Source organism: Ptychodera flava, chromosome 8, assembly GCF_041260155.1.
Source record: "Ptychodera flava strain L36383 chromosome 8, AS_Pfla_20210202, whole genome shotgun sequence".
In the NCBI taxonomy this organism is placed as follows: domain Eukaryota; kingdom Metazoa; phylum Hemichordata; class Enteropneusta; family Ptychoderidae; genus Ptychodera; species Ptychodera flava.
The window spans coordinates 40,273,560-40,298,067 of record NC_091935.1 but is presented as its reverse complement, the minus strand read 5'-3'; the positions used below and the strand labels follow the sequence as shown (position 1 = coordinate 40,298,067).

The window sequence follows — 24,508 nt, the reverse complement described above, 5'->3', positions numbered from 1 at the left end:
ACCATTTGAACAAATCTGATTTAAGTCACCCTAAGCAAACTGCATATCAAATTTCAAAGCAATCAGACGAGCGGTTTCAGAGAAGAAGATTTTTTTACCAAAAACACCAAAAAATGCCCCAAAAATACAAATATGAAAATTTCACCATGATTTGAACAAACTGAAGTGAGGTCACCCCAAGTGAACTGCATATAAAATTTCAAAGCAATTGGACTTGTGGTTTCAGAGGAGAAGGCAATTGTTGACGGACGACGACAGACGCCGGACGACGACAGATAATCAACCTATTTGATAAGCTCCGCGTCGCTGACAGCGGAGCTAATAACCAATATCAGTTGTCATAGCCTTGCATTCTAAAAGCCAAACTCTTTGAACGGAGCCAAGAGTCATGTTCTTATAAATAACATCTTACTACACCACTTCTGTGGAAATGATTGAGTAAAAGCTCCCTTCAAAAACTAGCTTACTAGACAAGTCTGGTCAGCACTATGGCTACCAGACAATGATTTTCACTACAGCTTAGTCCTTTCTCCCAAGTTGTATTTTTGTTCTATGGTTTGTCAATGGAGCCCTTTAGATAGAGGATTAACTACTGCTGAGTGCTCAGTTTATAGATGGTAGCCAAGTCATCTTAAGGAAAGGAAACCAGAGCTGTATACAGCATGAAATAAATGTCATGTACAGCTGAATGCCAAGGAGGGAATGCAGTGTTCCCTACCATTCAATTTCTAAACTCTTTGCAACAACTTTGGAATTGACACCACACATGCTGGACCAAATGGCATCGTTAAAACAGGTGTGTAAGATTGATCTGATAGCAAAATTAATCATTCTAAAGATATATCAGTATAATCATTAAATCCATTCTTAGCACTGTACATCCTTTGGTAACCATGGCAATTACACCCATGTCAATTTGCATGACACTTCTTACATCATTTAGATGCTGACAACAACCAACATAAAAAAGCTTGCACAACACTTAGATTCAAAATATTTTATTATTTTTTTAAGAATTTTACATTGGAATAGGATGACTATCCATTCACACCTAACATAACATTTTTAACCGAAAGATTTCTTTTAATCATGTCTGAATAATTTTGATGAGAGTTGCTTGCTGAGACCTATCATAATAATGTTAAAGACAGATACAGCTGTACCTGCTTTGCTTATTTCAATTGTTTGTAGATGTGCATAAAAATTACTTATCATTACTGATGCTAGCTAAAAATGTTTATCCCCCTTCCATTCAACTGGGATTCGATAAGTTTAAAGAGATACAAAATGAAGATTAGGTGAAACATTTTGTTTCAAGTTTGATTGCACAATTTAGGAGTTACACTTTGTACAAGTAGTACGGTTGATGATACAACTAGCATCAGTTGTGGAAATGAAATTGTGCAACTTCTTACAATTCTTCCTAAATTAGCATCGGCCAATGTCACATACAGGCTTGCATCATTCAACTCTTGATGAGTATAACATTTAAACAAGTTGTGATCTCCTGGCCTTTCCATGGATGGTCATTTTGAAACACTGACCCTGGACTTTTCAGTAGAAAATCTCTTTTAATGTTACTGCCCTCACAGGCTAAAGTATAAATTCCTTCCATTGCAAATCAGATGGTCTATGAGATACAATTGCCTGCTACTACATCCATATTGATGTGCAGTAGATGTTACCACCTTACTGCTAATACACCAGTTCCAATACAATAACACAGTCTTGATTTGCATTCCTGCAATGATACAATATCTGCAAATGACATACTACACTGCTGTACCATCATTGTTAACAGTAATTCTTTCTCTTCTTTCATCATCATTGTCTCCAGCTCTGTCAACATTATTGTCACAATTTGTCCTAGTATGTGATGAGCTTGGAGCACTGGTAAAGAAATCAATTGTATCACTGACATTTGAACTTCCACTTGCAATTCTCAGGGACTGAACATTGCTGGCTTCTGGCCTGGTAAATGTAGTTTTATTATCAGTTGAAATACCATTCCTGAATTCTGAAGTGTTTTTACTTTGTTGGCCATGTTGAATACTGGATGTCTGGCTACTTTGTACTGAAGTACCAGGACTCATATCATCTCTATTACTTTGTGATTCACTATTGTCAACGGAAGTTGCTGCAGTGTTGTCTGCTGTGCTATCATCCATTGCTGAAGTATTAACAGCTGCATGTTCCTGTGATGTAGCTGCTTGGTTTGTATCACTGGCATTATCATTGACTGCGTTACTAGCAGGGTTGTTGGTCACATCATTAGCTGGGTTGTCAGCTGGGTTGTTCACTGGGTTTGCATTAGCTTGGTTGTTGTTGGGGATATTATCATTATTGTTGGGACTGTTGTCACCTGGAGATGGCGGAGGAATTAAATCTGGCAAGTCTTCATCATCTAAATCAAAGTCAACATTGATGCCTGCAGTGTGGATGCCTCCATGTTGGTTACGTTGAAGAAGTATTTGAATCCTGGCTTGCTGTAGAATGGCTGGCAACTCATAGTGGTGGAAAAAGTAAATCATTGAATGCTGAAAATAATAAAAAGATCAACTTAGAGTTATGATTTTCTATCTGTGCTTTGTAAACAGCAAAACATGCATACTATAGAAAGATTCATAGTGTGAGGGAACTATCAAGTAATCTGTACCTGATTTCATTCAAAGACTAGTTTGATATCTGTAGCATTGGTTAAGTTTTGAGGGAGATAAAACATTGCAATATGGACTGGTGATTGTTTACTGTTCAACAGCATTAGTGTATTAATCACACATCATTAATACTGTCAGCATGTTGAGTTTGATGAAATGCTTTCTGACACAGGTTTTTTATACTGAGAGTTTATTACAAGCATTTTGCTTACTACAATGTTGGTATTCTCATAGGATTTAATAGATAGATTACCTGAATGAAGAGCCATGAAGTGACGAGAGCTAGACCACTGTATTGACCATTGAATCGATAGTGATAAGCATAGAAAGCAAAGTGATACAGGTAGAAAAATCTGAAACAGAAGACGAACGTTTGTTAGAATCCAGACATCAACAGGCAAGTATGACATACTTTGAACACTGTACCTCATTTCCTGATTATACATTTCTTGATGACATGGTATTCCAACTCACAAAGATATTTTGTACAAATACTTTTAATTCTAGATTTTCAATCTTTTTAGCTTGCCACTAGGAATTTACAGCTTGGATAAAATTTTTAATGCTCACATTAATAATCAGTGAGATTGTCCTATTAAACAAATACAAGTGTCTCAAATTGTTGATCCACACACCATGGCATTATCATACAACTTTCTGTATATTTGTCCATTCAATCTCTTACTATCAGAGAAATTAATGTCTTTGTAAAACTTGACTTTGAAACTGAGTGACATGACAATAATCTTACCTCAGCCAATGTCTTTTACTGGTGGTAGTATGGCAACAAATGGCATCATACTGATCAGCAATCCATACTATCAGGATGATATAAAATGCTGTTGTTGTGTCATTGAAAAATTCAGACATTATAGCTTCCATACCTGTATGATGCAAAATATTTCAATTAGATCTCTGGATATACCACATACAACATGTTATAAATGATCTCAGTTGAACAATATGGTGAACTATCTGTACATAATATCTCATCTACAGTTGATTAATTTTATCAGTTTAAGATCAATGACACTAGTGATTTGATTGACAGTCAGACAGCATGACCAGTGAAGTGTGGAAGCCTAGCTCCAATAACACCAAGACTACATAACCACATATCATTATCTAAATACATAAACACTACAGTTGCAAAGAAAAGCAGAGTGAAATTGCACCATGCGGGTAAAGCAAACTAGACTTACAATTAAATTCAGTTCTAAACAGTAATTGCTCAGGAAATAAAAGATTTCACAAACAAGTTTGCAGTTACCAGATATCGCAAGTTGATGGTGAGATAAAGTCGGTTCAAACTTGTTAGACAATGAAGAAGACTTCAAGACATGGTCAATACTTACCAACTAAGGCCAGAATGACTGTAAGAAGTGGTGCTGCAGGAAACGCTATGGTCACATTCATTTCTAACATCTGAAGTAAATCCACTATAAAAAATAAATAAAAATAAATAAATAAATAAAATAATGAAATTAAGGTAATTTGACAAATATAGTTGATGTGACTGGAGAAATGTAGATTGACCCTGCACTCTGAATAGATGATATGTCAATTGTCATTGTAGCATTTGGTTACTGGTTGAAACTCTGCAGATATTATGTATTCTAAGTACTAATCCCATACATAGATATTACACTGCTTACATATTTTTGTGTTAATGTCTGTGTTTCTCATTAATATTTGATTATTCTACAGTATTACACACAGCCCCTCCATGGCATTCACATTTCTTTATCTCTTTGAATGAAAATCACTGTCTGGTGACAACTCACTGACACCATGATTTTGACATTGAACTACTGAAATGATATTTCATCATCACACAGTCCTTATACAAATGTAAAATGCTCCTGACACCAACAACACTTAAAAGCATCTTTTCATCTGCAGTAACTTGACACTGCTTGTTAGGAAATATCGTATTCACATAATTTGGTGTTACCACCAACTCTTACAGTTTGGACTAATGCTTTCACCAACAATCACTTTGCATTTATGCTGTATTGCTTACAGCTCTACTACATCTGAAGGAGTACACCTTGCATGCTGGGATAGCAAATGTATCTTGGATATATGACAAACTATTGCCTCATTATCTGGCAATATCATTGGTATTCAGAATTGACACAACATCAATTCTGAAATGAATATCTATTTCTTAGACATTGCTAACTCTACCATCCATGAATGTCAATATTTCCTCACAATACTCACCAATGAAAACAAAGATCTGATGATGGGAGTATCGGAGTAGCATTGATATTGATATGGTAAATACAAACATGATAAACGCTGCTGCAATGTATGATGATCTGGCCATCCACATACTGACAAATCTGTAATGTTCTCCTGATATCACATTACGAAGGTAGCCTGTAAAACAGAAAACAATGTGTGCATTGAACCTATGACATTACATGACATCATTATTTTCCACTTATATACACAGCATCCAATGGTATCAGTGTGAAATTAGGATAGATCTAATCTGCCTTTTAGGATAAACTGCACTATTGTGTGATAACAAAAGACTTCAGTGATACTCTACAATGCCAAGGTGAAACATAGAATATGTAATTTGGTTCATAATTCATATCTCTCAAACACGCCACCAAAGGTTACGTTACTAAAATCATCATCAATTCTACATGTAGATCATACAGCTTGAATGTTATACTGACACATCTATTAAAAGACTGAAGCAGACATTTATATATCAAAGATTTGACATAAAATGTTCATTATACAGTACACTAATTCACATCTCATAAATGTATAGATATGATTAGCAAGTATCAGAAAAGGTTCTTACAACTTGAATAGTACATAGAGGACATTCATTCTATAAGACATTGTCTAGGATCAATACACACAGTATCATTTTGCATCTGTGTCAGATTGCAATGGCTTGACAGGGCCTTGAGATTATACAAATTATTCATTTCATTAACTGTAGAGGTTTGTGAGATACCTTTGTTATCTTCATGCTCTGCAAGGCTTTTCACACTTGACATTAGAATATCATCATAACCAAGGAACTCTTCCAGCAGAAATCTACTCAATGTATCACCAAAACACTCATCTTTCAAAGGATCTGAAAAGTATCAACAATGAAATATACATCAACTGAACATCATCAGTACCAGGGGATGTACGGTAATTTAGTCAAGTTTGATCAACAATTGCACATGTACATGAATGGTGAACTTCAACAAAATCAATTTTTGCATCATTGGTGAGTCCACAATCAAAATATTAACAAAACTAATATCATTTATTAAATGATAACAAGATCCAAATTATTCTGTTAGCAACTAAAGTAAAACAATCTTGTTGGAAAGTCAGAAATGTTTATAAATAGGAAATTCCATTAAAGAAAATAAGGCATACTCTGTGATATTACACCACAGCTCTATATCAACAATAACAACATAATTATTTGGTAAAAAAAATACAAAACACAATAAGTGAGTAGGAACAAATGTGAAAATACGTATTTACATTGAAGGGACAAAGCTGCTCTTTTTTGATCTTTATTTGTGAATTTTGTTTGATATGAAAAGTAGTTTGTGTTGTTTGACTTCTTGAAACATATTGAAATACAGGTCAACTGTGCACAACCTCAACTCTGCATGCAGAGAGACAAGATATTAAAATTCAGAGAAATATTTGATGGTCTGTAACTAAAAATCAAGTTCCATGCACATCTGTCGGTGTCACTATGCATGGCTGAACATACAGTCTGATAGAAAGGTTTACACTTCATGCAAGAATTTACAATGAAATGTTAATTGGCAGTACCTTTCATATACAGTATGTAGTATAGATAAGGAAAGCAGCTCTTTCTTACATTGTAGCAAAGTTTACTTGTCATAGGAAGCAAATTAAAAGGAAAAGTCCATTTTGTGTTGAGATCACAAACAAATCTGCAAAGGCATACATTTTGACATTTGCATTTATGTACCATTGTCCTTTTGTACACTGAGTGCAGCAAGTATTCCAAGTTTTCTTGATAACCCCGGTATCACAAAAAGGTCAAAAAGGAGAAACTTTGTCCCTTTAAATTATATGCATATACAATATACTTACATTTTCAACATGTGCAAACTTAAAGTTCACAATTATCTGTAATACACTGACTGTGAAATACAATTACATCATTGTCAAGGAAATGAATCTGTGTATAAAGCATGGATTTCAACCTACCTAACTGGACAACCATGACTGGAATTCCAAGCCTTTCACGGGTTTGTGGTGATAATCTCAAAAAGCCATATTCCAAAGAATATTCCATTACATATTCATCACTTGGCCATACTGTACAGAACAAAGAATGCAAAGAATTTGCATTACTGAATACTTGTATTTTTAACATCTCTCACAAAAGGTGATGGAACTTAATATTCTATACCAACATTCAATGAAGACTTTAAAATAATCAGGAAGCCACTAAAGGAAAAGAATAGGTTATCTATACTACATGAAATACACTTTTACCAACTCTGATCATAACATGTAGATACATGTACATCAGATCATTAAATACTATGATCTGTAACTGGCAGATACTGAGCAATTTCTGTAAAACTGACAAGGGATTACAACATGAAAAGAAATGAGTTCTGCTCAGAACATGCATCAAGTTTAATTACAGCAAATCAACATTCTAATATTTTTCAGTAAAATAGGCAGTACTAATCTAAAACTGATACAACTTCCGATCAATGCAATCTGACCAGTAGTTCCAGAGATTTTACTTGTTTACATTTTTCAAGCTCATCTAGATACATGTATTTTTATTTGAACAACTCTAATTTAAAGGCCTGTGATGGCACCAGATTGTCTCATCAGAAAATTTATGTACCAGATTACAATTTCAATGAAAAACAAAAAGGCTCTTACAGACTAGAACAAAGGCAATCCAAGGGATAGTGAACAGTGCCTTTAAAGACAACAAAGCATCTTTAAAACCAGAAATTGCCTTGATACATGCAGCGATTCTCAAGTTTTTACGGTGGACGGATACACATACATACAGATTATCCATTCATACATACTGACTAATACCTACTGATCCAATAAGCTCTCACTGATATACATTGTACATGTATACATACGGTACACCACAGTCCCTGATAGAGGGACTACACATACCAATTTGGAGTGAAAGACCAAACTCAGAATTCAAACAGTATTTGGGAGATACTCATACATGTGAATGTTGATTCCGATGCCGTCTTTTATATTTATAAAATATTTTGGTAAACATACAGTACCTGCTCTGGTAAACATTTCAAATTCTGAAACAGTTTCTCGGAATGGTTGCATATTTTTCTGGGGTTTTTCTGGTACCAAGTAACTGAGACTTTCATTGTTGAATAGTATTCCCACATCTTCTTTGCCAGATTTGAGATTTTTGTTTCTGTAGTTGAAGTAATCTTCTGAATAAATACTAAGATTGGTATATTCTTCAAATTGGGTTTCTGAAAGCAAATAGATTATGACATTTCAGTCAGTTTCAAATTTCAGAATGTTAAGGTATGGAACCTGCTATAAACCATTATGTTAATTTGATGTATGGAAAGTTTACCAAGCATTTCCTCTCAATACTTGATGTGATATTCTGTTTGAAAATAAGCTGTGAAATTTGAAACATTCATGAAAATAAATTTAGTAACAGAAACTATCATTTTTTTACTGTATGTATAAATTTGATGTAGTTTAGACTCAATGCTGTCCCATGAAGAAGATACAATGTACATTCATGTACATGAATACATTTCAGCAAAACTTTCTTCCAAAGTATAATATATAATGGCAGCTACATGAACATTGGAAATACTTCTCATCACAATTAATGTCATATCAATTTATCCAATCATCTGACAAGATGCAATTTCCTGTTAAAATCGTAATTGTTCACACTTTTTCATGAGACTTAATGCTTCAGTTTAATTTTATTGTTGACTGTTTAATACTTTACCTGTAGATGCAATATCTTGAGGAACTTCAGTAACTTGAACATCATGTGGTTTGGATATATTGCGTACTATTTCTACACGTAATATTCCATCCCTTGGCCAAACTTCTTGCACATGAGCCAGACAATTAATAGGAGTTCTTGAAAATGCACAATGTATATATCCTAGTACAAACAATACCGTCAATGCCTGTAACAGTAAACAAACAAACAAACAAACAGAAATGAGCTGAGTCAATGATCAAACTGGATAATGAGAATAAATGGTTCTGTCGGCAATTGTGCAGGTACACAAAGAAATGCTGGTAAAAAGCAAAGTATCACAACATCCCTTGTACATTATCATCATGTGCTGTATATCTGTACATGTGCATGTCTCTGTCATGTGCTGTATATCCATACATGTGGATGTCTGTGTCATGTGCTGTATATCCATACATGTGCATGTCTGTGTCATGTGCTGTATATCCATACATGTGGATGTCTGTGTCATGTGCTGTTTATCCGTACATGTGCATGTCTGTGTCATGTGCTGTTTATCCATACATGTGGATGTCTGTGTCATGTGCTGTTTATCCATACATGTGGATGTCTGTGTCATGTGCTGTTTATCCATACATGTGGATGTCTGTGTCATGTGCTGTTTATCCATACATGTGGATGTCTGTGTCATGTGCTGTTTATCCATACATGTGGATGTCTGTGTCATGTGCTGTTTATCCATACATGTGGATGTCTGTGTCATGTGCTGTTTATCCATACATGTGGATGTCTGTGTTTAACTCTGCTTACATGGAGATGTTCTTTTCATAATAATGGTGCTTACTGATTTCTATTAATTTATGATCACTAAATAATGGCTGTTTGGGTGTACTGGGTTCTGTAGGTTGATATCGAAATGACTGAGGTGTTTCATTTTAAAAAGCATAGTCCTTTTTTCTAAAAAGTTTTTGTAATAGTGCAATGGAATAGTAAAGTTACATGTATTTGTAAAGCTACCCCTACATGTAATACATTAAATTGCTAAATTTTAATGGGCAGCAATAAAGTCACTGCATAGCCTTTCTGTCAATTATACAAATTACTTGCACAATGCAACACACAGAGATCATTTCAGTGTCTGAAAACATGTACACCATAGCTATGACTGAAGGTACTGCCTCCATTGATAGTCTATAAAAATAGGAAAGAATTCACACTAGTATGTAAATAACTGTCAATTTCATTGCAGTTAAGAGACAGCATGATATGCAAGTATTCTACTACAGAGATTTGTTCAAGCAAAACAGATTTCAATTTTAATAAAATAGTACATCTGTTAAATGTACATATAAATGTGTGACATCTTTCCAAAACTGGTTGTAACCTAGTCTACATTTTACAGAAAAATCTACATGTAAATCTAAATGTACATTACTGCAAAGCAGAAGATAGGTTTCATTGCATAGAAATCAATGGCTGGATTATCTACATGCAGCACAAAATTTGTTGTTAATGTACCATCCAATTACCAGACCTGACTTCTTTTTCCTTTTTAGTGGCAATACAAGTCTTTTTGACCCATTTTCTCTAAGTTTCAGTAAGGGTAGACAATTGAAACAGACCTTTACAATACAAAATCCTATAGAAACTTTAGTGTTGTTGTTTGACAATGCATATTTTCACATTGAATGGTCACAAAGGTGCTATTAATCTCAGATATTTTTTCTATTTTTAATGAATGGTACATTGATCTTTCACCCTGCTGTAGGCTACATGTATGTGGAGACAATTGCTTTAATTTCTGTACTTTGACCAACTCAATGTCACCTTCATGTTAAAATCAGAGACTTTATACTGACCAGTATATTTTAGAGTCCACATGTGATAAGCAAACACATTAAAAATAATAATGATTGAATGTGTTTGCTTGCAATAGATTTGTATATTTGTGACTAAATCAATAATCAATAATCAAATCTTTGTGCAGAAACTGAAGAAATACTCCTGGCAAAACTTTTCAACAAACATGCTACAAATAGTAAGCAGTTTTGTGTTTGTGATAAATTAACATTTAAAAGATAATGTATTGACAGTTAAGATTGTCATATTTCAATTTATGCCCTGATACCTATTCGTATTCCACTAAATGTGATCTTGCTGTATTCAAAGTAGTATTTGAAAATGAAATGTGCTACAAATGTACATGTAAATTGACAAAGACAATCATTACCACCAGTAGTACATTAACCATGTTCAAGGGAATCAGTATTTTAAGTTGAAATTAAATGAATATACATGTACATTTTAAGTCTGTCCCTATCAAAATACAAGAAGAACATTAATGAATTTCTATTTTATTTAAGCAATATTATATCCCCTCCAAGCCAATAATGGATGAAAGCAAACTTTGCACTTTGCTAAATATAGGATGAGTTAATTATGGAGTGTAAAGTTCGCTTGAGGGAGGGCATATTTGTCTTGGCAATGGTAGGGATTTTGTAGATGCATAAGGAGCCACAACGTTGGATTTATCGAAAATGTATCAGTAATGAAGGGGTGGGGAGGATGGTTGACATCACAAAATTCACTGCTACATATAGCACAAGATTTACTGATGTTATATCCACGACAAAGGAGTTTTATTCTACCTGAAGACATTCAAGTCTTTCTGAACATGCATATTAATATCCTGTAGATGTACATGAATCATGAAAATAATAAACAATGAAGTTATCTGAAACAGATGCAACGATATGCATAATTAACCCTTATACTGCCAAATTCATATTACCATCATCTCAAGTTGACTAAATCAATGAAGCACAACGTCCCATTTGTTGTGTTTCATAAATTACTTGAACATTTGAAGGCCCCTGAACACAAATAGTTACAACTCTGGTCTTTGGTAAAAGCAATTCCTATACATGACTTGTACTGACTATACTTGCTATCACAAACACTCCCAAGACGGTGACAATATAATCATGTATGGTTTTGGCTCAATTCAGGTGATGCTAAAGGCAGGATAAATACAGTAAAATAACAGAGTAGACCTATTTGAGTACGTTCAAAGAGTACATGTACAGTGGACCATTTGACCTCTTGACCTTACTCAAACATGTCTGCCTCCACGCAAGATCTGTACTAGTCTTTCAGACAGTAATTAGTTTCAACACATGATACTACATACGATACAAGTGCATACACTGTACATGACTAGTTAAAATAATCTTCTATGAGGTTACAGGATACGAATTTCTAAACTGTAGCCAGGTTAAAATGATTGTAAGTATTACAGAAGTCAAGGTCATGGTCACATGTTTAGTCACAGTATAGTAGGTTGAACAGGCTAATGCTTTCAATCCATTTCTAAAGCTTTTGTCACTTCATGAGACTAGAATGAACACTGAAATTAACAAGTCATCGTTGATGACACAGTCCCCACTTGTTAATGGTATTTTGATTACAGGTCCTCAGAGAGGATAGAGTCCTCTTCATTAGGTCTGTGATAAAAATACTTTTGAATAAATTCACTTGATACATGTCTGAGTTATGGTTCAGGACATGAAAAAATCGTATCAAAATGGTCGCACAGTGGCCATAAAGGATCGCATCACAAAACAAATTGATGTGCATAGCTATGACATTGGTCGATGTCCTTGTACCAACTTTGAATAAAATTGGTCGAAACATGCAAATATGCCTGAGAAATGGCTCTGTACATGAAAAAATCGTAATAAAATGGCCGCCTGGCGGCCATATTGGATCATATCACAAAACAGATTGACTTGCATATGTATGACATAGGTCAATGTCCTTGTACCAACTTTGAATAAAATCGGTTGAAACGTGCCTGAGTAATGGCTCTGTACATGAAAAAAATCCTAATAAAATGGCCGCACAGCGGCCATTTTGGATCGTATCACAAAACAAATTGCCGTGCACAGCTATGACATTTGTCAATAAGCTTGTACCAACTTTGAATAAAATCGGTTGAAACGTGCCTGAGTAATGGCTCTGTACATGAAAAAATCGTAATAAAATGGCCGCCTGGCAGCCATTTTGGATCGTATCACAAAACAAATTGACGTGCATATCTATGACATTGGTCAATGTCCTTGTACCAACTCTGAATAAAATCGGTCGAAACATGCCTGAGTAATGGCTCTGTACGTGAAAAAATCGTAATAAAATGGCCGCCTGGCAGCCATATTGGATCGTATCACAAAACAAATTGACGTGCATATCTATGACATTGGTCAATGTCCTTGTACCAACTTTGAATAAAATCGGTTGGAACATGCCTGAGTTATGGCTCTGTACATGAAAAAATCGTAATAAAATGGCCGCCTGGCGGCCATATTGGATCGTATCACAAAACAAATTGACGTGCATCTGTATGACATATGAAGTAATCCTTGTATCAAGTTTGAATGAAATCGCTCCAGGCATCTCAGAGATATCTGCGTGAACGGACGGACGGACGGACGCACAGACGCACGCACGCCCGCACGCACGGACACACGCACGCACACACGCACGGACATGACCAAACCTATAAGTCGTCCCCCGGACGGTGTCCGTGGGGACTAAAAATCTTAGCTCACACACAATTTTGAACAAAATGTGACACCAAACATATACATTAGATATATTTTACACATTTATATCTGATGTATAGGATAAAGCCCGAGTACGAGGGCTCTTCTGTTATATAAAGTCCAACCCAACGATAAAATGTCGAGGCCACAGGCCGAGACATTTTATCGTAGGGTTGGACTTTATATACCAGAAGAGCCCAAGTATGAGGGTTTATCCGACTTAAAAACTATCGCCCCTAACTGATATATTTTCGTTTTCAATGTATTTACGTCAACCGTCCCCTTTGTCAATGTAACATGTTTAGGATATGAATTAAAACTTTTATTTGTGAAATAGCCTTCCAATGTAATGGAACATCCTATAAATGCCCTAGGGCACATTATATAATGCCCTAGGGCACAGCAGATTTTGTGTTGCAGCTGGTTTCCGCTGTATTACCAAATTTGAATATTAAAACGTACCAGATGTCTACAGAATATGACATGTTCACTTTTGATTGGACAGTACTTTACTACGGCGCTGTCATTCGTTTCTGGAATTTGGTGACCAGGGCTTTACGTGTAAATAAAACACCTGAATTGAGCACTCTGATTGGTCAATCAACAGTGGATAGTTTTTAATTTCCAGATAAAAACTCCATTTAAATTGAAAATTGTCCAGTCAAAGTGTACAGTATCTATTTTTGAAGACAAAAAATCAACACACACACATAAACTGCCAGCACTTACATGTATTTCAGATAACAGATGTCTTCTCACAAGAGAATGACCAAGTTTATCAGAGGGTTAGATGTCTCTGTCTATCTCATGTGACCTGTATCAAAGGTGGTTCACATATAAATCTAATCTGGCTACATAAACATGTAATATCAAATTGGTCATGTTTCTGCCATTTCAATCATTTGCAACTGTACGTAAACTTTTCACAGAATTACATTGAAGTTTTTACTGAGAAATGGGCTATGAAATTTATTTGAGAGAAAACTCTAACCCACAGGGATCTACACGTACATGTACTCATAAATATTTGGTGTATTGATTAATCTCTAGGCATGTCCTTCTTGCTGTCTAATGGAGCTGAAAGATGAGAAATCACATTTTGTGGTTCTCATTTTGGTTTTTTACCAACAAATCCTCTCAGGTGTGATTGGTTTGATATTTCATATTATGGTTCTTACATGTATGTATCATTACTCATACACAGACATGTATTTTAAATCCAAATATTTTCTTCTTTGCAAACTAGAATTAATCAGGATGTTTTATTGTTCTTTTTAGTGAAAATACAAAAGTAGAGCCGTATTGGACACAACAACTACTTGTTTCCCCATGGTGCTATTAATCTTACGGTTTGGTAATTTGCAATTCAAAAGCTATGGTCATTCTCACTCTGAAAATTTTCACCAGAGTTTCATGCATGATGGCAACACACTCTGACTGCTAAACCAGAATACATTATGCAGTATGTGTGTGTGTGCTTCTGTACACCAGCACTGCTAGTTCTTTTCATGATAATACACGCATAGGTGGCCCTTTGAAACTAAAATGATCAATCCGGACAACTTGTTTTGTGCCAGTGCAGTATTAGAAATGATAAGATAATATCACTTATTATTTACCAGTAATTAAATGACTGAAACTCAATGTGATTGCCAATGTGCATGTAGCGGTATATGCACCAAGAACAGTATCAATGCCACTCAATGTGATTGCCAATGTGCATGCAGCAGTATATGCACCAAGAACAGCATCGATGCCACTCAATGTGACTGCCAATGAAGGTAAAATGTGAAAAATGTGTTCACAACATGCTACATCCCTTGGATTAAGCTATGGATTAAGTCTTCTCTCTAATTATATAATAACATGGCTAATTCACTATCATTTTGAAGTTAAATTATCATAGTATCTATAGTCAACTGCATGTACTTGTTTCTCTACAAAACCATAGTGTGAGCAGCTCTACTGTCTGTACACTTTGCGATGTCTTCCACTCAGGAAGTCTCAACCCCCTGACTCCTTTGAATGCCAATAATTTCTGGACATTACGATTTGCTGAATACCCTGAGTGCTGAAAAATCTGGCAAGATCAAATACCATTTCAAAGTGGTTTTTGGTGCAGCAATTTACTATATTGTGGTAGCAATAGGGTTTATTACTGTGCATATAAAACTATACGTATAAGTATCACAGGGAAACATTCCTTGTTTCATTAAAAGGACAGCACCTGTAACTTTTTATATTTTTTGGGGGGTGGGTGGGGGGGGGGGGGGGGTACGTCAGATTCAAGATTCTTTGTAAATCCCTAAAGTGTGTTGAATCTACTATTCAACGCATCAATATACATGTCTGTTTATCTAACAAATGTATATTGCCACTGATATCCAATATTAACCCTTTGCATCCCAAGGGCCTAGAGTTGAGATGACATTTTGAAGTGCTATGTTGCATGCCCTCTGACTTCTGTAATAATTAACCATATATTTTTGGAATCACCATGAAATAGTTGTATCAAAAATATACAATTTTGGACGAATTCGCGAATGCTTCTCAACGGTTCGCTCCCCATCCCATCCCACCGAATATGATTCCTTTATTTTACTGAAGTACATTCCTTTGACTGTACAATTTCCGGGTTTTTACAAGAGCGTATTCCTGTGTATAGATGTTCAGGTTAACCTTTTCCAGTTTCTGAGTGGAGTTAATGTTTTAAAATTATACATCTTTTCAGTACACTTACCTTAACTAATACGAGGAATTCGAAAAGCCGCCTGATATTTGTCGGAAAGGCCCGAGCATAGGTAATGGAAATTTTGAAGAACAGTGCGTGGAACAAGCGGTCACGAACATTCAGCAATTGCTGGTTCTGATTGTTTCGAAACCTGTTCGCGTTTTGCTGTGGTTGACGATTATCAGACATGGCTTGTGCCCGAGTCCTCAATAATGTAAGTGGCTCCGGAAATTTGATGCGTTTACCCAAACAACAGCAACCAAATAAAATTTATGGCTAACAAATTTTCATATCAGTAATCCAGCACCAAGACTCCAAGGCCTTCTCAGTCCTCTACTTGCAGCGTCCAAAAACTAAATAAACTCCGGTATTTCCATCAATTTGTTCGGGTTAGTAAACGACTATCAGTATAAGATGTTCTCCTGGCCGAATGAGATCACGGACAGTCCCTATATGTCGTCTAATTTGACATATATTATCCATTTTGTTAGACCATCACAACCAAAACAGATTTCTACGGATCCACCATCTTGGATTTAAGTGACGTCACAGATGTTTCCTTTGCGGAAAGCTGCAGTCTCGGTTACCCAGACTGCTCCTCGGGCCCTGTACTTCCGCCCTGGAAGAGCACCCTCTGGTTGGGGCCCGGACAGAATAAATACGGGGGGGGGGGGGGGCATTTTACATGCAACAGTTCTTTGGGACCATTCCATTATGTAAGTAAATGAACGAGTTAGCCCTATCATAATGTTTTTGTTTTACATTTTTTTGGGCAAGAGCTTGAATTCGACATAAATCTCTACTACATTAATTTTGCTGAAGAGGTTGGTTGTTTTGCTCTATTAGGGACTGGTCAGTTTCTACGGCCTGTGGGGTGGGGGGGGGGGGGGCGGTGGATTATTTTTTGCCGACGTCAAAAAGTGGCTGACCCCCCCATTCAAATTTTGAAAACAGGGTGACCCCCCTTCGCGCGACAACAGTAAAACAAAAGGTGGATATATATATATATATATATATATATATATATATATATATATATATATATATATATATATATATATATATATATATATATATATATATATATATATATATATACATACATATATATATATATATAATACATAATATATATATATATATATATATATATATATATATATATATATATATATATATATCTAATATATATATATATATATATATCTCGAAGTATACAGATGTCCTCGAGGGAAATTACAGTGCTCAATGCAAAAAGCAGAGCGTTATAAATAAACAGATTACTTCAAGTACAAAGTAATGAAATCTATTACTTAAGTTTCATGCATCTTGCAATCCTCAGATTATATATATATATATATATATATATATATATATATATATATATATAATATTTTATATATATTTATTTTCAACAGTCATTCTGTGTTTTAATGAAATTGTTGACATGTCAGTTGTAAGATAGGAATTTCAAAGAGTCAATTTTAAAGTTTGAATGCCGTACATTTTGAATGAGCTGTGAATGTATTTCAAACTTCCTATGCTTAACCAGATGTCCTGAACTGTTGTACAGAAATGGATGTCAATCATTGATCTCAGAGACGAAAAAGCAGTAAATCAAAAACTTTGATGGGTGTTAAGACTTGCCAGCCATCCAATTAAATCTCCTTAGAAGCCATAGAGAGCTATTTTAGCCAAATCTGATGTGTGCAGTGTCTGAGAGGACCTTTTCTTGTAACATTGAAACCATACAAGCACAGCTAATAATGACGAAAACTGCCTTTTTTAACTGATAGTCATAAAAAAGCATCTTTTTAGAGAAAACCTGAGACACAAAGGAAAATAGTTGCATCAATGAGAACGAAAGATATCTTGTCATTTTTCTAAAGTAAGTCACTGTATCAAATATATATATTGTGAAATATTTGTGCATGTTGTTTCTCATACTGAATTCTCATAGAGACTACAGAAAAGTATCAGGAATTTGTCATGCTTTTCATATGAACTGCAGATTTCTTTATGGTACACTTTCACCTAGCAAACATCAAGATATCTCTGACATATATCTCTGATTTATTAAAGTATGGTACCTGAAGGGCGCACCGAAAAATATGAAACATCCTGATATCTCTGATATATATGTCTTGTATATTAAAGTCATGCACCGGAAGGGCGTGCTGAAAAATGTCTGATATATTAAAGTAATACGCTTGAAGAGCACACTGAAAAATATTGAACATACAGATATCTCTGATATATGTGACCCTTCATTGGGGCTTTTAATTTCTGGACAAATTGGAGAGAGAGTTTTACCGTACGGTTATTTGACAACACGTGAAGGTTTTTGCTGAAGTATGGGGACATTTCCGTTGATACTGACTCCTATCTAGGTTGGGGGATGTAAATCTATATAAAGTGACTCGTGTTTAAGGATTTTCTTTCGTGAAAAAGTGACTCATTCGGGCGACACATACCCAAACACCTTAGTAGAGGATTACCTACCCCGATGCGGATCTAATTAAGGTGAGGACACTTAATTAAACTTAGGGACTGGTCAGTTTCTTCGGCCTGGGGGGGGCCGGTGGATTATTTTTTGCCGACGTCAAAAAGTGGCTGACCCCCCTATTCCAAATTTTGAAAACAGGGTGACCCCCCTATTCCAAATTTCTAAAACAGGGTGACCCCCCCCCCCCCGGGCGCGACAAAGGTAAAACAAAAGATTGACATAAATTATATATATATATATATATATATATATATATATATATATATATATATATATATATATATATATATATATATATATATATATATATTATATATATATATATATATATATATATATATATTATATTTTACATTTTACATATATTTATATTTTAATAGTCATTCTATGTTTTAGTGAAATTGTTGACATGTCAGTTGTAGATAGGAATTTCAAAGTGTCAATCTTAAAGTTTAAATACAGTACATTTTGAATGAGCTGTATTTTGAATGAGCTGTGAATGTATTTCACACTTTCTCTGCTTAACCAGATGTCCTGAACTGTTGTACAGAAATGGATGTCAATCATTAATATCAAAGAGGAAAAAGCAGTGAATCAAAAACTTTGATGGGTGTTAAGACTTGCCAACCATCCAATTAAATCTACTGAGGAGCCATAGAGAGCTTTTTTAGCCAAATCTGATGTGTACAGTGTCTGAGAGGACCTTTTCTTGTGTAACATTGAAACCATAAAAGCACAGATTTTAACTGTTATTTTGTTCATAAAAAAGCATCTTTCTACAGAAAACCTATGAAACAAAGGAAAATAATTGCATCAATGAGAAGGAAAGATATCTTGTCATTTTTCTATCTCTAAAATAAGTCACTGTATCAAATATATATTGTGAAATATTTGTGCATGTTGCTTTCTCATACTGAATTCTCACAGAGAGAACAGAAAAGTATCAGGAATTTGTCATCCTTTTCATATGAAATGCAGATTTCATAATGGTACACTTTCACTTAGCAAACATCAAGATATCTCTGAAAGTATGGCGCCCGAAGGGCGCGCCAAAAAATATGAAACATCCTGATATCTCTGATATATATGCCTTGTATATTAAAGTCATGCACCTGAAGGGCATGCTGAAAGATGTATGATATATTAAAGTAATGAGCTTGAAGAGCACGCTGAAAAATATTGAACATACAGATATCTCTGATGTATGTATGCTTGATATGTTAAAGTTGGGCGTGCTGAAAAATATGACTGATTATTAAAGTTACGCGCCCGAAGGGCGCGCCGAAAAATACAACTGAATGATGAATTTTGTGGCTGACACTAGCATTTTAGGCAATGATGAGCCTGTGTCAAAATTCAAAAACACACTGACCCCCCTATTGGGCATTTCAAAAACATGGTGACCCCCCCTATCACCAAAGTCAAAAACAGGGTGACCCCCCCCCATGAATCCACCGGCCCCCCCCCCCAGGCTGAAGAAACTGACCAGTCCCTTAATATAAAGCACTCGGAGATCTAGAGAGAGTATGAAATCGCCTCACATGGGAATACCGCGCGGTTGTTCAAACCTTAATTATCCTGCCCCCACTCCCAAGCCCCATGCCACATGCGAACGATGCGAAATGAGCTGTGGGTATGGACGTTGTATTTCTGACATTGAATTCGAAGTCTATTATATAAAAGTGTAGTTTATGCTACGTTCCGACGTTCGATTCTGTTCTGCAGCCCTAGGCTACAGAACAGAACGTCGGAACGTAGCATAAACTACACTTTTACAAACTACCCAGTCACAGAAGGCCTGTGGAGGAGACCATTGATAAAAAATGCAGCTATTTTATTTGATATCACAGATATCATCAGAAGTATATGGAGGATATCTTGATTTTCGCGCAGGTCCCCATGCAGTATGTTCAAATTTGGAGCGAGGCATGAGGGTGATTACATCAAGTTAGGCCTACCAGTCTCACAATTGCTCCACTGCAGGTTGTTTGTTTCCTTCCTTGCCTATTTGTTTATTTTTTTCGCCGCTAATTATATCTCATTTCTTTTGTCCGTATGTCGTTTTTCTCTTTGATTTTGTTTTTTTTTGTGTACTTCTTTATCATGCTTGAAGAAGTGTTTAGATGTTAAAGAGACATAAGCTGTAACTTGTGGCAAGTTTTTCAGTATTCTTCTTCTGTATATCAACTACCATGTCTGACCCGAATCAGTTTGTCATGCTGCAATTTCGAGTATTCTTTTTGTCAACACAGCTTGTATGTGTGTACACTCACTGTGGCAGTTTTCGGACAGGGTAGTGAATTTCGCCCAGAGCCGTTTCATAAATGACGAACACAACGAAATATTATTACCATACCTTATGAAACTTTATTGTGTTTATCCTCAAACTGTTAACAGGACGGAAGTGGTATTTAGGGGGTCAAAGTTGCCAGATTGTTGACCCCATGTTGAGTGCTTAGTAATCGGACTGCTATCGCAGTAATCGGACGTCGTATTTGGAATGTGATTAGGGAGCCGTCATTATTTATGGCCTGGGGGGTCGGAGGAATCTGAGGAGGGTCACTCAAAAAATCGAAAGCTACAAGGAGGGGGGGTTGCTCAAAAGTGGAGAACAAGAAAGGGGGGAGCTACTCAATTTTGTTGACATGTATTGAAGCATTTAGTGGAGTTACGAATTAATACAAAAATAATAGTAAAGATATGTATATTCATACCCAGTATTTGTGTACATACACACACACACACACACACACACACACACACAATATATATATATATATATATATATATATATATATATATATATATATATATATATATATATATATATATATATATAAATCATAATACAGGTGGTTTCAAGTAGAAACTAAAATCTCATTACACTATGTGTTTCACGTTATTGTGATCTTCAGACGATCAGAGAATGATCAGAGAATGATCAGCTATTCGAAGTGGCAAGCCTTATGTTAGAGGCTAGTACTGAGTACATTTTTCAGTATTTCCTGATTAAAGATTGATATACTTTCCTGATCATTAATGAGAAACGTCTGCTTTCTATATTCTACATTGTATAGGTTACCGATAGGGGAAAATGTGTAAAGCAAGCTTATTCTGATGCTATAAAGTTTAAAACCAGTTGAATGCCTTGACAACAAACCCATCTTTTATTGCAGGAGAATAATAATAAATAATAAATGTGAATAAATGTATGTCTGTCGCTATTTTTCGGTTTCAAAAAATATAGTTGAAATCAGTGAACTGAAATATAAGTTTTGGAATACTGTCTCAGATTTATTTTCCTTTGAGTTTTTTATACGAAAAAATACTCCCCACAAAAAATACTCCCAAGTGCCACCAAATAACACCATTTTAATCTCTATTTTTCAAAAGCTCCAATGGCAGGAGGGGGGACACCCCCTCCTGACCTCCCCCCGCGACCGCTTATGCGGTCTCTTGTGGTGCTTTCGCACCACATCTTCCCCCTCTTGAAAAAAAATCCTACAGAATAACTGCATGTCACCAGAGCACTGGATACAGACCTGTACATCAGCCCCTGCCACAGCAATTGGAACCTCCTTCCGACAAAGACCTATACCACAGGGTTTATATAATCAGGGTCTGTACAGGCCTGTCGCAGCAGCAATCCATTTTACTGTATAGATATTTAACTTTCCCAATTTTTTTTTTTTTTTGGGGGGGGGGTCACTCAAAATTTCTGTAGCAGAGAGGGGGGGGGTTACTCAAACACGTCATGGTTGGCAGGGGGGGTTACTCGAAATTTTGGAGTTTCGAAAGCAATTCCTCCGACTCCCCCCAGGCCGTAAATAATGACGGCTCCCTTATAGGGGTTAAATATTGATATTTTGAAACTTCAAACCCCCGATTTTCAATTTCGATGTGTTTAGAAAACTGTTTGTAAAAATTTCTTGATAGGCCTAAATTAGTTACGTTTAATCCATGGACGACGCAACTGTATTTCGACGTGCTAGGGTATGGCGCTTAGATATCGGACATGGGCTGTCTCTGTGTGTTGCGTTCGACACCTTGTATCGTACGGTGTGGCTAACTTCGCCAAGTTTGTAGCGCCCAAAATAGCTTCTACCGAAAAAATAACTATTCAAGACGGGACAGCAACGTTACCTGACTTAATATGCGGTAACATGACTTGTAAAACGCTATCAATACGGAGTGAAGTGAGTACAACGAAAAGCATGTCATTAGGCTAAATGTCCGAAAACTGAGGTCGTCCGAAAACTGTCACACTGAGTGTATAATAAGTGATCATTGTTTATTGTTTACAAATGAATTCTAGTCCGGACTTGAATACAATTTTCAACAATAATAATGGAGATTATACTCATATAGGTTGTGTTGATATGCTGAATACTTGGCATTAAATTACAGTTTAGGGATTCAATGCAGAAAGTGTAGGGAAACCACAAAACAAATGAAAAGTTTTGAAAAAAATAGCCAAAACATAAGTTTACACCTTATGGAGCTTTAACGAAAGGCTATTGACAAAGGTGAGACGACCAAACTAGCCAAATATTAGCCAAACCAGCATAAACCACCAAAAACGACCCATATCATCAAGTAAACGACCTAAAACAAACATTCTAGGTATTCAGGGATACAATAAAACTCCACCTTCTGGAGAAACCGTCGACAGAATTGCGGGCAGCCATGTTGTTGGTACTATCAATTACCAAGTTGTGGGGCTCATTTCGATGACACAACTGAAAACGAAAATAACTTCAGCATCGTAACTGGGCTCACCGAAGGAGGGCGCTTTTTCAAACTTTGTGCAGTGCAGTGCTAGTGGGGCATAATTGACGAATTTTCGAAAACATGTGGTCTCCAGACTCTCATTCACCGGCCAATAATGTGCAGGTGAGTGAAAAAAGGTTAAGTTCTACGATTTTTAGTGTTTAACTATGTTTTGGAAGATTTTGCGCTTTTTTTTGCTCCAAGAGAGACTCTTTAATGATTTTCCATCAATGCCATCTATTTGCTATTTATTTGCTAGATCTTCAACTTTCCATGGTAACCTGCATGCACGCATATATATGTTTGTGTGCATGCATGCATGCATGCACATATATGCAGGTATGTGTATGTACATGTATGGAACCAGGGCCACGGCACATGTTATCTTAATATTTGGTTTGTAGAATTTATTCAAATAAATTAATGTTGGTATCAAAAAAAATGTGAATGAGCTGTAAAAATGTAATAAACTAAAAACTTTGATCTCATTCCTTGGTAAGCCACTAAACACGACAACGGGGAAATTCCCTGTGCTACACTTTACGTTGTAAAAGCAGTAACAATCTTGCACAGCGCCCTCTATTGAAGAAACAAACCGAACCCCTTAACTCGTTGATGGCATGTATAGGAATTTGCAATGATCGAAAATGCCGGCTGGTTTTCGCCGTTTTTGGGGCGGTTTCTCCAGAAATCTGAGACATATTTCATCCCTGTGCTTATTTTAGTCGTTTACTTGATGATATGGGTCGTTTATGGTGGTTTATGGTGGTTTGGCTAATTTTGGCTAGTTTGGGTCGTCTCAACCTTGTCAATAGCCTTAACGAAAAGCGGCTGTGCCACGGGTGCTCGTGGGCTACGTATTCTGCTTCATAGGTCAATTGTCTGCTCTATCTATCGCGCACTTTTTCTTCTGCTCTCCACTGCAACTATCGACCGCGTACTCTTTGCTCTACCCTCTACTCCAACAAGTTCCTGTGGAGGAAAGAGCAAAGAGTACCGCTATCAAGAGAGAGATCGAGCAAACGATCGATAAAGCAGACATCCCCAGCCCACAAGCGCCTGTGAATCATGCGACTACGCTCGTTTTGTCCTGAAGAGTTGTGGATTTTTAATCATGTTTTCCTACTTAAAAACAAGTTTTGAACACTTCCATCTTTTCAACTGTTTCAATGTATCCATCCCTTGGTTAAAATGGATTATCCTTACCGATTTCCGTTTGTCGTCGGGTTGTCCCTGCCCCATTTCTACCGCTGGCTGCGCTGCGCACGA

The 24,508-nt window shown here is 36.0% G+C and overlaps 1 protein-coding gene across 1 annotated transcript; it reads right to left on the bottom strand.

The window, feature by feature from the left end:
• Window positions 1–982: 982 nt before the first annotated feature.
• LOC139139335 (membralin-like) lies at window positions 983–16,534 on the bottom strand. The gene is made up of 10 exons (XM_070708211.1): window positions 15,973–16,534; window positions 8,653–8,839; window positions 7,946–8,152; window positions 6,876–6,986; window positions 5,641–5,763; window positions 4,884–5,042; window positions 4,013–4,096; window positions 3,409–3,541; window positions 2,911–3,010; window positions 983–2,537 (listed from the first exon to the last, which is right to left on the bottom strand). The coding sequence occupies exons 1-10, from the start codon at window positions 16,150–16,152 to the stop codon at window positions 1,773–1,775; spliced, it is 2,049 nt and encodes a 682-aa protein (XP_070564312.1). The 5' UTR covers window positions 16,153–16,534; the 3' UTR covers window positions 983–1,772.
• Window positions 16,535–24,508: the final 7,974 nt, after the last annotated feature.